Consider the following 13,712-nt stretch of genomic DNA (forward strand, 5'->3'; position numbering starts at 1 on the left):
AGAAGAAAGAAGGCTAACTTTAGGAAGAATATTCAGGGTCAGTGAACTGGGAAGGTGCAGACAATAAAAGTTCTTAGACATCACAGCAACCAACAATAATTCTTCATGGCAAGGAGCTGGCTTGCAGTCACTCGAGGCATTGGCCAAAGTTCAAATCACATTTCAGACAGGGCAATTTTTCACAGGAAGTGAAGTTGAAGTTTGGCTTCCTGGTAAGGATTTTAGTTTCAACACAAGACTTTGGTATCAAAGCACTGGGAAGTCTACAGTTTTTAAGAGAACTGACGGAGCAGGACAGAAAGGGGACTGTCTAAAGACATCAATTCTGCTCTCAGCAGGTCCAGCCTCGGGAGCAGAGTGTGACTCACCACCCCCATGCCACTTACTGTGATACCATGGGCTGTCCCCATGTGCTGCACGTGAAGACCTGGGGAGTTGTAGTAAGACATTCCGGCTCTCGTCAGTGACGTTGGTGGAGTGAAGCCAACTGTGTGACTTGCATATGACAGGCCTGAAAAACAACAGCAGCAAATTCAGCCTCGTTTCTAACTCCATGTTCTGGGGCCTTCGGCCACTCTGGGGGGCTCACAAGGCTCAAGTTCTCATTCACCTAGAAACATCAAAAGAGATGACAAGTGTGGTTGGCTTCCTGCATGGTACACTGGGTAGAGAAAGGACAGGAAAGTCGAGACTTGGAACAGAATAGGGTCCAGAAAGAAACCCATACATATATGGTCAACTCATCATCAACAAGGGCATCAAGACGACACAATGGGAACAGGATGGAACATACATGGACTCCTACCTTATACTATATGCAGATAGCAAGTGAGAATGAATTATTAAAGACCCAAATTTAAGACCAGGAACTGTAACACTCCTATAAAAATAGGGGAAAGGCTCACTGAACTTGGTCTTGGCAGTGACACCACAGGCACAGTCACCAAAAGCAAAATAGGCAAGTGGGGCTGTATTAATAGCAAAGGGAACAATCAAGTGTAGCCATTTGGCACACTGGTTAGACTCTACTCCCAATTCCAGCTTCCTGCTCATGTGCACCTGGGAGGCAGCAGGTGATGGCTCAAGTCCTTGGGTCCCTGCTAACCATGTGGGAGACTGGGATCGAGTTACTAGCTGCCAGCTTTGGTCTGGACCAGCTCAGGCTATTGTCAACATTTGGTGAGTGAACCAACAGATGGAAGATCTCTCTGCCTTTCTCTCTCTCTCTCTGTCCTTCAAATACGGTGAAAATACATTTGAATTTTTTAAAAAAGGAAATAAGCATGAGTGAAAAAGCAACCTAAAGAAAGAGAGGAAACATACGTAAACTACTTATTTGATGAAGGGCTAATATCTAAAATATATATGAAACTTACGGCCTTTGCAGATGTTTGGGGAGTGAACCAGTGGATGGAAGACCTTTCTCTGCCTCTCTTCCTAACTCTGCTTTGCAAATAAATAAACAAATGAATAAATAAATCTTTTAAAAATATATTTGTGGCAGGGGAGGGAGGACAGACATTCAGCCTCATGGTTAAGCCGCCAGGTGGACACCTGCATCCCGTACTTACTGGAGTGCCTGGGTTCTAATCCCATCTGCACCACCAACTCCAGCTTCCTGCTAAGCACACACTGGGAGGCAGCAGGTGATGGCTCAAATGCTTGGGTCCCTGCTATCCACATGGGAAACATGGACTGAATTGCTAGCTTCTAGCTTTGGCCTGGCCCAGGCCCAGGTGTTACAGGCTTTGGGGAGTGAACCAGTGGATAATAACTCTCTCTCTCTCTCTCTGCCTGTCAACATGACAACAAAATTGTTAAGGGGGTAGATTTCATGTTAAGTGTTCTTATCACAGTAATAATAAAGTTCTGTTAGGAGTTCAGTTAAGATGTAAGAAAGCGACAAAAGACATGAGAAGAAATAAGAATAAAATCGGAAAAAACCAGAACAATTGGGTAAAACTCAGATGCAAGAAACTAGGAGTCTGAAAAGATACACTGACTATAAGGCAGGATGTGTCTGTGTGTGCGTGTGCACGCAAGCATGTGCAGTGGCCTTAACAGCCAACAAAACCAAGGAGAGCACTGTAATGTGAGGGTAACTGATATAGGAAACATAACCCCCATGGAAATATATGCTACCGCTCCCTGAAACAAACTGATACTTGAGAAGAAAGAAGCCCTAGCCTACTACAGGGTCCTAGAGTCTTCATCTAGGTCCCAGAACCATCTCCAAATACAGAGTCCTAGAGTCTTCATCTAGGGCCCAGAACCATCTCCAAAGTAAAACAAACAACCCAGTACTCAGTGCTTTTTAGATAGACTCTGGTGTTTTTAGATAGATCAGAGCTGGGGTCCAATGGTGATCTTGAAAACGTTTCAAAAGTACATCCCAAGAGCCTGGGCTCTGGAGTCAGGGGCCGACCCCCACACGGGGTCTGGGCACCAGCTAACTCACCACACGAGTTCCCAGCACACACTAGGACAGCCAGCACAGGGTAGGATGGAAGGGAGTGAAAACGCAAAGGAGCAACTTGAGGCAGCGTGGACGGGATCGCTTTGCACCTGAGACTGACCACTAGCAGCCACGTGATGAGCTCTGCTTACTGCTTTTCTGGCTTACATGAGAACAGGAAGCTGCTAAGGCTGCTTGTTGCTACTTTTTGCTTCCTTGACTGTGACATGTGGCCACCAAGCAAGCCTTCCTTTAGTTGTCCCTTTAGCTGTCCTATCAGGATAATTATGACTATAGGATGCCAATAACCAAGCATCTTCAAAGATTCACTATTCCTTATACAGCTTTTTACATAGATTTATGTTCATTTCATTTTGAATGCAGAGAGGGAGGGAGGGAGGAAGGGAAGGAGGGGGAGGGAATGGAAGAGGGGGGGAGGGAAAGAGCGAGCGAGCAGGCGCAGAAATGCTCAAGATCTTCCATCCACTGATTCATTCCCCAAACGCCTGCAACATGCAGGCCTGGCCAGGCCAAAGCCAGGAGCTAGGCGTCATACAGGTCTCCAACGTGGGTGGCAGCGATCCAAACACTTGAGCGCTTATCTGCTGCCTCTCAAGGTGTGCATTAGCAGGAAGCCAGGCTGGAGCCAGGACTTGAATACGGGACGCGGGTGTCCCAAGTAGTGACTTAACCACTTGGCCAGATGCCCACCCTTTGGCTATCTTAAAACAAAACCCCCTGCGTCATAAAGAACATCTGCATTTAGTTTCAAACTGTCTTCTGATGCCAGTGGTCAGTGGTTCTCTAGAACAGATACTCAAGCCCTGCCTGCAGACTTTACCCCAACCCAAACAGATCAGAACCGCAGGGGAGCTGGGCCCCGGGCCACCAGAAGCATGGTGCGCCTCCTGCTCTTAAGCCAGACTCCCATCTCTCTCCAAACTTGCCCTGTGTCTGGGAATGCCCTCTCTTCACCTGCCCCGGCCTCCCTCCAGGGTCCCACTGCCTCTCTCACCTTCCAGAGAGGCAAAGAGCCCAGACTCTGGAGCCAGACGGCCAGATCAGCTCGCATCGCAGCTCCACTCTTGGCACCGGGCCCTCGTGGACAAGTTACTTCATCTCCCTGCGCTTCGGATTCTTGGACAGTCAACTGGGATGACTGTAGCCACCTCCCAAGGCTGCTTGAGAGTGACATGAGTTCATGGCACAGAGTGCTTCAAGACAGCCTGGCACAAAGCCCAGGCTCAATGAGCTCTAGCTCATCGGTCCCTCTCGGGCCCATCTCAAACGCTCCGAAGCTGCCAGCTCCCTCTTCTTGGAACTTCTTTGCAAACTATTTCACCTTGGGTTATTTTTGAAATTATTACTGTAACTTTTTGTTTTTGAAACAAGAAGTGGCAAGAATACTACAATCTTCCCCCCGCATACTTCAGCCAGTTCCCTCCAATGATATACTACACAACAGTGCACTGTCAAACACCAGGAAATTGGGTGGGCATTTAGCCTCGTGGTTAAGACACCCATGCTCCATATCAGAGTACCTGGGTTTGATACTCAGCTCTGGCTCCTGATTCCACTTTTCTGTTAATGGCAGACCCTTGGAGGGCAGGGATGATGGCTCAACTGAGTTTCTTCCAACTACGTGGAAGACCCAGATTGAGTTCCTGACTCTTGGCTTTAGCCTGGCCCTGTCGCTGATGCTCTTGGCATTTGGGGAGTGAACCAGCAGACAGGAGCTCTCAAATAAAATAACAAAACAAAAAAACTTTAAAAAATCAAGGGGCCGGCGCTGCAGCTCACTAGGCTAATCCTCTGCCTTGCGGCGCCGGCACACCAGGTTCTAGTCCCGGTCGGGCGCCGGATTCTGTCCCGGTTGCCCCTCTTGCAGGCCAGCTCTCTGCTGTGGCCAGGGAGTGCAGTGGAGGATGGCCCAAGTACTTGGGCCCTGCACCCCATGGGAGACCAGGAGAAGCACCCGGCTCCTGCCATGGGATCAGCATGGTGCACCAGCCGCAGCGTGCTGGCTGCAGCGGCCATTGGAGGGTGAACCAACGGCAAAGGAAGACCTTTCTCTCTGTCTCTCTCTCTCACTGTCCACTCTGCCTGTCAAATAAATAAATAAATAAATAAAATATATCAAGGAACTAACACTGTTGTAACATTAGTGACTGAGGTCTAGACCTTATTTGGATTCTATCAGTTCTCAAGTGTACTCTGTGGGTGTCTGTATGTGTACAGCTTAATCTGTCCCCTCCAATCTTATCCCCTGGCAATGAGTCAATGATTGATCTGTTCACATCACTGCAATTTTGTTGCTTAGAGAACACTGCAGAAATGGATTCATACCTAATCAGTTGCGATGAGCTCTTTTCAGCATAACGACCCCTGTAATCACCTAAGTTGTTGCATTAATTTTCTCTTTTTAAAGTATTTGTTTATTTTTATCTACTTGAAAGGCAGAACCTGTGGGGGTGGGGGGAGAAAGAGAGCGAGCGAGCGAGCAAGCAAGAGCAAGCAATCTTCCATCTGCTGGTTCTGCAACAGCCAGGGCTAGGCCAGTCTGAAACTAGGAGCCCAGAACTCTATCAAGGTGGCAGGGGCCCAAGTTCTTGAGATATCACCTGCTGTCTTCCAGGATGCATTAGAAGGAAACTGGATCATTAGGATGGCCAAATCCTTGGGCTCCTGCTACCCATGAGGGAGACTAAGATGGCCCAGCCCTGGCTGTTGCGGCCATCTGGAGAGAAAGCCAGCAGATGGAAGATAGATCGATCTCTCTCTCTCTCTCTCTCTCTCTCTCTCTCTCTCTCTCTGTCTTCTCTTTAACTCTGCCTTTCAAGTAAACCTTAAGGGGGGGGGGGGCGTAGAAGCTGGGTTAGAAGCAGAGGAGTCAGGATTTGAGCCGGCACTCTGATATGGATGAGGGCATGCCAAGCAGCTGCTTAGCCCAGTGCACCACAACCCCAGCCCCAATTAACTCCTTTAAATATTGCCAAATAGTGCTCCACTGAATGGAGGCACTGTCCTTACTCTGGGTCTTGTATTAAAGTTTCTTGCTTCCCCCAGGCCGGCCCTGGTGTTAATTATAGCTCTTGAAATCTTACATTTTTGTTTGCCCTTAAGTTCTAATAATCAGGTATCTCATCCTCTCTGGTTTAGGAATATAATAAAGGATATGAATTAAAAAATAGTAGGCTGAAACCTAAAAACACGAGCTTACCAAACAGAATAAATCCTGTGCTGCTTAATGACAGGGACTTGTTCTAACAAACACATCACTGGGTAATTTCAACACTGTGTGAACATCAGACTGCACTTACAAAAACCTAGATGGTATAGGTCACTTAGTGTGATCTGTTTGTGTGGGTGTGTATGGGAACACCTGTGTTCAGATCTCCATAACTTTTTAAGATTTATTTATGTCAAAGGCTGAATTAGAGAGAGAGAGAAACACACACAAACACCGAGAGAGAGAGAAAGAGATCTATTCACTGGCTCACTCTCGAAATGGCCTCAATGGCCAAGTCAAAGCCAGGAGCCTGGAACTCCATCTGAGTCTCCCACATGGGTGGCAGGGGCCCAAGTACTCGGGCCATCACCTGCTGCTTTCCCAGGAGCGTTAGCAGGGAGCTGTATTGTAAGTGGAGCAGCTGGGACCCCAACCAGCTGTTCCATGGGACGTTGGCATGGCAAACAGGAACTTAACCTGCTACGCCACCACGCTGGCCCTCGCAGTGGCCTCTTGATGTAACCAAGAGATGTGATAAACATGAGACCTATGAGACTCTGTGGGCATCAGAGAGCATATGGTTTCACAGGAAGCTTTTAGAAAATATGTGTCAGGAGTACACTATAAAATAAAAAATACAGTAAATATCTACTCATTAGTCATTTATTGTCAAGTAGCACACAGTACACATGGCTGCACATGCTATATGTGTATATGACTGGGAGTGCGACGGGTCTGCTTACCAGGGGTGGTGAAGTCTGGCCCATGGCCCCTACAAGGCCTGTGCAACACCTAGTCTGGGCCTGCCAAGGCAACCAAACATGGGACTCGAAATTCAATCAATACAGCAGGCTAGTTTTTAAGCTGATAATTTGTATGGCCTACAAATGATGTTATAAATATCCAAATGGCCCTTGGCAAAAAAAGGCTCCTCACCGCAAACAAGAGTAATGAATTTGGATACAAAGTTACAACAGCTGTTCATCTCCGGGTGATAACAATATTACAGCTCCACAATCACCTTAGGGAACCAACACCATTGACACCAACATTGTTATAAAGCATACTCCTGCACTGTGTTTTATGAAGCTGTTGCTGAAATAAGCTTCTCTTGCTCTGATATGGAAACGCACTGACTAAAACAACAACAACAAATAATTTTCACTACTACATTGTCAAGTTCAAAAGATAATGAATTAGAACCAATGCAGATGAAAATAAGCAGCTAAGCAAAACACAAAAGTTTTTATGGCAAGGGGTGAGGAAGAGGGAGGGACACATAAAACAGTAAAATATCATCATCTTTGGTTCAAAGGATTCTGGATTATTTTAATTCTGCCTCTTTATAAACTTCTGATGGCCCCAAAACTTATTAAATGTTTCTTTGTTAAAGAAAAAAAGTTGCAGAAACAACCTGAAGCTGTCACCATTTTCCTCTTTTAAAACTATTTTACATACACACATAGGACATGAAAACATTCTCATTGTAAAAATCCAAATTATTCAAGTATAATTTCTTCTCTGAATCCTCCTGATCTGGCTTTGGCCCCTGCCACCGCATCAAAACTGCTCCAGCTCAGGGCAGCAGTCAGTTCCGCTCTGCCTGTCGTAATCACCAACTCACACTCCTCACCCCAATGGACCCTGCGGCTGGCACGGCTGACCACTCCCATCTCGCTGAAACACTCCGTCGGAACCTCAGTGACATCCTAGACTCATTTTCTACTTTTCTGGCCTCCCCCTTTGCAAGGTTTTCCTCTGATACTCAACTCCAAACACTGCAGCCTCACAGCACATGCTTAGGAGTGGAAAATTATTTCTACTTCCTTGAGGACAATCTACGTACATCATATTGGAATACTCTATGACAGACATATCTATTCTTCCTTTTTTATTTATTTAGTCATTCATTCGTCTCAATATGGACTTAGGGTGTTTATGTTTGGATTACATTCTAGATGACTCCTTGTACCCCTCAAATTGTCCCAGTGTTGTGTCTGGGGAGCTTGTGTATCCACCTGACAAACGTCCACGGCTTTGCCTTCGGAGCACTCCCTTGCTTTCTTGCCCTGCAGGATGTCTCAAGCTCATTATATACATTTCAGGCCTCGGGCCTAGAAACATTCTTCTCTCCAAGTAGCCCTAATTCTTTTCACTGGAGAACGGAACTAGAAACCAAGATCTGAGAGCCTGGCAGGCTCACTGGTACTGGGACATAGACTTATTTTCAGACCTTGCAACTGCCCTTCCCCGACTGAGATACAACAAGACATGTTAGGTGAGAATGTTCTCTTTCCAGGCTGCATAAAATAATGGACAACTTGAAAGGTAACTATTGAAGAGTAACACTCTTCCATACATAATTCACACACGCAATCAAGAAGAGGCGCTATCCTAAGTTCTAGAATATGTATCTTTTAAACAAATTATGAAATAGGGTACGAAATATTCCAACAAGTTAATGAAAGGCCAAGATTTCCAATGTTAACCCAAACTGGGAAGAGCGGAAGAAGAGCTACCATGTTTGGAATGGAATGAAAACAACATGAACAGCATATTTCCACTAAGGAAGTGGTGGACACTCTTAATACTGAGAATCACAAACTCTTCAATAAAAACCAAAATAAAAAAGAAAAATTGGAGTATCTAGGTCTCGCTGATCTAGGTACAGCACTGCAACGTACTAGATTAGCACACAGTAGTTCTGCTGCCAAATAGGAGAGAAAGCTCTACTTTGATATTATTATAGAACTCAGGATAAACATATTTAGGCTAGCTGAAAGGGAAACCAAACTAGGTGTTACTCATTACATAGTTTAAGGAAAAACCAAATAGCATATTTATCCAAACTTGAAGTAGGTCTCATTAAGGGCCAGGGGCAGTGAAAGTGAAAATTATATAAAGGGAACAGATATTCCTGCAGAATATTTATAAGAGAAATAATATTCCCAACTAAAAGCTCACATTTTGTTTCGCTTTTTATGACTCTAACATTCTTTTTAACCTATTGGAGATTCCATGCTCTAAGGCGTTCTTTAGGTTTAAATAAGTCAAACAGGATATTAAATTATACTTAACATGAATCAGCATCACACATCAAGTAAAAAATAACCCTCCCTCTTGCTTCTTCCTGACACAGGCCTTCCTTGACATCAATAAATCTGAAGGCAAAAAAAAAAGTCCTTTATCATGGTAATGAAACCCAAGTGCTATTCTGAGAAAATTGAGAGGCAGCTAGGAAGAGACGCTGTGGGTAGAGACTTGGGGCCCGCGGGAGGAGCCGGTTCAGGAAGATCCTTGCAGTGGGAACAAGGGGGTGACAACCCCGACTGTGCCACTGAGCCCTAACAGGAAGTCCCTGTGGTTTGTCATCAGGCCCCTCTGGCCCTCGCCTGCTGGCCCTTACGTGTACAATAGCTGCCCCTCTGCGTCTGGGATTCTACCTCTGATTTTCTCTGAGGAGACAGACAGACAGAGGAAGAAAAGAATTAAAGGTCTCAACAGTATGATGCTGGGCTGTATCCTAAACCCACAAAACCCAGCCGCGACGGGCAGCCTGCATCGCGGCACTATCTCCCCTTCTCAACCTCAAGGCCGGCCTCATTCGAATTGCTTTCACAAAATAAACCCTCCCCGCCCTGGCTCGTGTGAAGGTGTCTTACACAATCTTCACCCCTCGCCCCTGCAAGCGGCCGCCTCACTCCCATCTACTCTGAAAGGCCTCCTGCATCACCCTCTCTCCACCCCCACATGCTTTGTTCCCCAACTGCTTAAAACCTGTTTACCAGCAGGCACCAGAAACTCAGTCTCATTACTTTGGTCACAAGATGCGATCCCCTGGCTTGCTACCTCCTCTTCCCTCCCCCTGCTCCACTTGCCAGCTTCCTCGCTCTCCCTGGCTGGATCATTTAACTTGCCCTCCTGGCCCGAACCTCACGCAGCGCTGGTGCTGAGCCAGAGACCCGGAGAGGGAGCTCTTGGGATCAGCTGAAGACAAGCGTGCCTTTGAGGGAAAGGCGCCCGAGAGCAAAGCCAGAAGCGGACTGCCTGACCCCAGTCCACTCCCGAATCCCTGGAAAATATTCGGAGGCAGCTGCCGCTGGACAGAGCATGGGCTTGGGAAACAGACACACCCTGCCTGGGCACGTCCTGGCTGTGTGGCCGGTAGTTAGCAAACCTCTGATTTGCTGCTTCCTCAACTTTACCACGGGAAAAACGATGCCTGCATCCATTAGTCGGAGGATAAACAATGTGGTACCCGATGCGGAACACAGCAAAAACAAAAACAGACAAACAAACAAAAAAAACCTTAAAGGGTGAGCTCTGAGGCAACTTGGAAACCCACCCCAGGACTCTGTGCATCCATGAACTCTCCAAATCACAGTCAAAGATGGTGTTCTTTCAAAAAACAACCTTGCAGCTGGACTCCTTTTAGGTGGGGAAGGAAACACTACAGCGAGACAGCAGCTGCACCACAGCATTTACGCTCACCCTTTTCAAGATAAGGCTCTCAGTCTTGAGAGTGGTCTGTTTTTGAGAAACATATGGCCATTACCTCTCTGTTTACACGATTTTTATATGCTAGAAGGGAACGTCACAGAGCCGCCGAGTAAATGGGCCGGAACCCAGGCCCTGGGGGAGCCCGAGCGACGCACTCACCGGGTGATATGGGCCTGCTTGAACTCGGAGAAGGAGTGTAAGGGATTGGGCTGGACACAGTGCGAGGTCTTAATCCTTGGGCAGACATCTCGTTAAAATACCTAGGTTGGAAGAGGAAGAAACAATCAAAACTGGCGGCATGACAGCAGTTCTTAAGAGAGCTCTCGGGTGCAGAGAGACATTGTCACTGGGAATCACACGGCTCCACTGCTGGGCAAAGCTCACCCACAGAGGGGCAGGGCAGGGCAGGGCAGGGAATCCAGGTGGGTTTAGCTCAGCATGGAGGCCTGGTGACAGAGCTGGGCCATATAAAAGACGAACAGGACTCCTCCATCACACACCAGCCGTGCAGAAATCACCTCCAAGGCCCAAGACTTCTAAACACATCCACCTTTCCACGACTACACTTAAATTCTTATTTGAAACTGGAAACCAAGCAAGCTTTCTGAGATTTATGTTGCTAACTCAAAGCTTAAAGAGACGTATTCCCGGGAATTGAACGGCAACTGTTCACAAAGCGAGGCTTGCTTATTCGCAAACTGTCCCCCAGCAGACGGTAACAGAAGGCAGGCAGGTCGGGCTTGGCTGCACAGAGCTGAGCCCCACGTCTTCCTGCACTGGGAAGCCACAGGTGGCCCGAGAATGCCGACGTGTGGTCACCAGGAATACCACCTTCACTCTGTGTGTCCCCGGCACGGAGCGCTGGCCAGCGCAAACTTCTGCTTTAGGCCATGCACCCACCTTTATTTCTCCCAGACAGCATCTCAGCCCTGGCATCCAGCCAAGTTCACCTGAGGAACCCTGACACAGCCTTGTCTATGCAGGACTACGTGACTTGAACAAAACCAGGTTCCCTACTCTGACAAGCACCTCAACTGGACTTCACTGTTAATTCTCCTTAATCTCTCTAGAGCAGCCCACCACAGAGGCACTGGGCGTGGGTAGCTTTTCCTTGCTTTCTATCTCTCCTAGGCGGCTAAGGCCATCTCAAGTGGCAGACTACTTGCTTTTGTTTTTAAAAAGGTTTATTGATTTTGAAATTTAGAGTTACAACCAGGGAGGGAGGGAGACAGAGACAGAGATCGTCCATCCATTGGTTCACTTCCCCCAGATGGCTGCAACAGGCCTGGGCCAGGCTACAGCCAGAGCCAGGAGCTCCATCCGTTGTCTCCCACATAGGTGCAACAGCCCAAGCACTTGAGCCAACTTCTGCCGCTTCTCCCAGATGCATTAGGAGGGAGCTGGATGGGAAGCGGAGCAGCAGAACTCGAACAAGTGCCCATGAGACGCACGCGCTGTAGGCAGTGGCTTCACCTGCTCCGCCACAGCGCTGGCCCTGGCATGCGTCTTCCTCCTAAGTGCACTCTCACCAGTCCTAGCAGGCAGAGGGGTATTCGCCGGCAGCTGCACTCTGCTGGGATCAGCTGGCTGACCACAGGGAAAGCGCGTCTTCTGGACTGGGCGAGCACCCGCTTGGGGGAGAAAGTATTTACCTGGACTCCCGGAGCAGCTTCAGGACTGTCAGGACATTCCGAAGAAACTGCCCCCAGAGTGTCCTGTTCAAATCTAGGGTGGAGGACTCCGGGAAGTTAAGACCTGCTCTGCTCTGGGTCGTAAGGTGGTTCGCAAAGCGGTTGAGAAGCGGGTTAGCAGGCTACCCGACGTTCTCAAAGGCTTCTCAGAAGATTTTAGAGAAGAGGAAACTGTCATAGATAAATCAGCGATGTTTAGAATACAGCTGTCAGCTTTATGATACCAGCTCTGACAAATATGATGTTTATTCTGTTTAAACGAGAAAGTACACACACACGTACTTAAATAGGATAACCTATTACTGCATTCACATTTCTTTCCCTCATTACAAAAATACAGGCTTTCACTCTAGAAAAATCTCCCCCGTTTTTGTGGAATCATACACAGCAAATTGACCCAAAGCTTTCTTAGCCCTGGCAATCTGTTCTATAACAGAATCAGAAACCATCGGCTGATACACTAACAATGCTGATGTTTTTCGGCAACATGTTTTGCCATCAAGACAACAGGATTTGTCACAGCCATGTGGGGCCCCAGGCTGCAGACATGGGCTGTGCAGTCCTGGGGGCAACTGGGGGCCCAGGATGGGTAGCCTCACTTCCCACACTGAGCTCTGGCTCAGCTGAGGCCAGACAACCCGATCCACAACAGGGACTCTCCTTGCACGAACAAGAAAGGCTAATTCTCCAACTGCTGGGTTTCTTGGCCGATTGGAAGTGTGCTCAGTTTAGACTGTTGCTTACCTTAATAACCACCTTTTCCACCAAGTGTAGAGGACGAAGAGGAAGAGGAGGGGGGGTTGTGGGTGGGAGACAAACCTTGAGGCCATTTCCTCCAGCGAGCCAGAGGGAAACTGTGCTTTCAGCCATTCACAGGGCAGCAATGAGGTGGTCTGACGCTTAGGCTTGCAGATAATGCATTAGTTAACTTCCCAACAGGAGCAGCAGGGTGGGTGCGTAGCCTAGTAGTTAAGATGCCCACGTCCCACACTGCAGTACCTGGGTTTCACACCTAGCTCAAACTCCTGACTCCAGCTTCCCGCTGATGCAGACCCTGGAGGGCAGTGGTGACAGCTCAAGTTAGTGGGGTCCTGTCACCCACAGAAGAGACCCAAGTTGAGTTCCTGGCTCCCTGCTTTGGCCAGGCCCAGTCCAGACTGTTGCAGGTGTTTGGTGAGTGAACCCATTATTGGGAACTCTCTGTTCCTCTATCTCCATCTCAAAAGAGTAGCCACAGGGGTCGGTGCTGTGGTGCAGTGGGTAAAGCAGCTGCCTGCAGTGCCGGCTTCCCAAATGGGCTCCGGTTCAAGTCCCAGCTGCTCCACTTCCGATCCAGCTCTCTGCCATGGCCTAGGAAAGCAGTGGAAGATGGTCCAAGTCCTTGGGCCCCTGCACCTAGGTGGGAGACCCAGAAGAAGCTCCTAGCTCCTGGCTTTGGATTGGCACAGCTACGGCCATTGCGGCCAACTGGGGAGTGAACCAGCAGATGGAAGATCTCTCTCTCTGCCTCTCCTCCTCTCTCTAACTATAACTTTCAAATAAATAAATAAATCTTTAAAAAAAAAAAAGTAGCCACAAAAACGGTTAAAAAGTTACCAACTGGGTTAAGGCAAGTCCTTGGGGTTTCAACAAACTCCACCTGTTTCCTGCTGGTTTTTCCATGGATGCATTTGTTTACCTACACCACACAACAGCTTGCTTGTTAAATAATGTAGAGATGAAGACTTGCTCATGCTTTGCACTGTGGCAACAGAACAGATTCCTTCAACAGCAAAGGCAAACCTCGCTGCCTTTCTACACACAACCATGCCTCCGTTTCTCTTCTCACCCGGTCATT

The 13,712-nt window shown here is 47.9% G+C and overlaps 1 protein-coding gene across 1 annotated transcript in view; it reads right to left on the bottom strand.

The window, feature by feature from the left end:
• CCDC6 (coiled-coil domain containing 6) overlaps positions 1-13,712 on the bottom strand; it is a 143,706-nt gene that overhangs the window by 36,223 nt on the left and 93,771 nt on the right. The window contains exons 7-8 of the mRNA XM_002718475.5: positions 10,344-10,444; positions 387-511 (exon numbers count right to left, since the gene is read on the bottom strand). Coding sequence (XP_002718521.2) covers positions 387-511; positions 10,344-10,444 — 226 coding nt within the window. The remainder of the gene's footprint in view (positions 1-386; positions 512-10,343; positions 10,445-13,712) is intronic.

Source organism: Oryctolagus cuniculus, chromosome 15 (assembly GCF_964237555.1).
Source record: "Oryctolagus cuniculus chromosome 15, mOryCun1.1, whole genome shotgun sequence".
Taxonomy (NCBI): Eukaryota; Metazoa; Chordata; class Mammalia; order Lagomorpha; family Leporidae; genus Oryctolagus; species Oryctolagus cuniculus.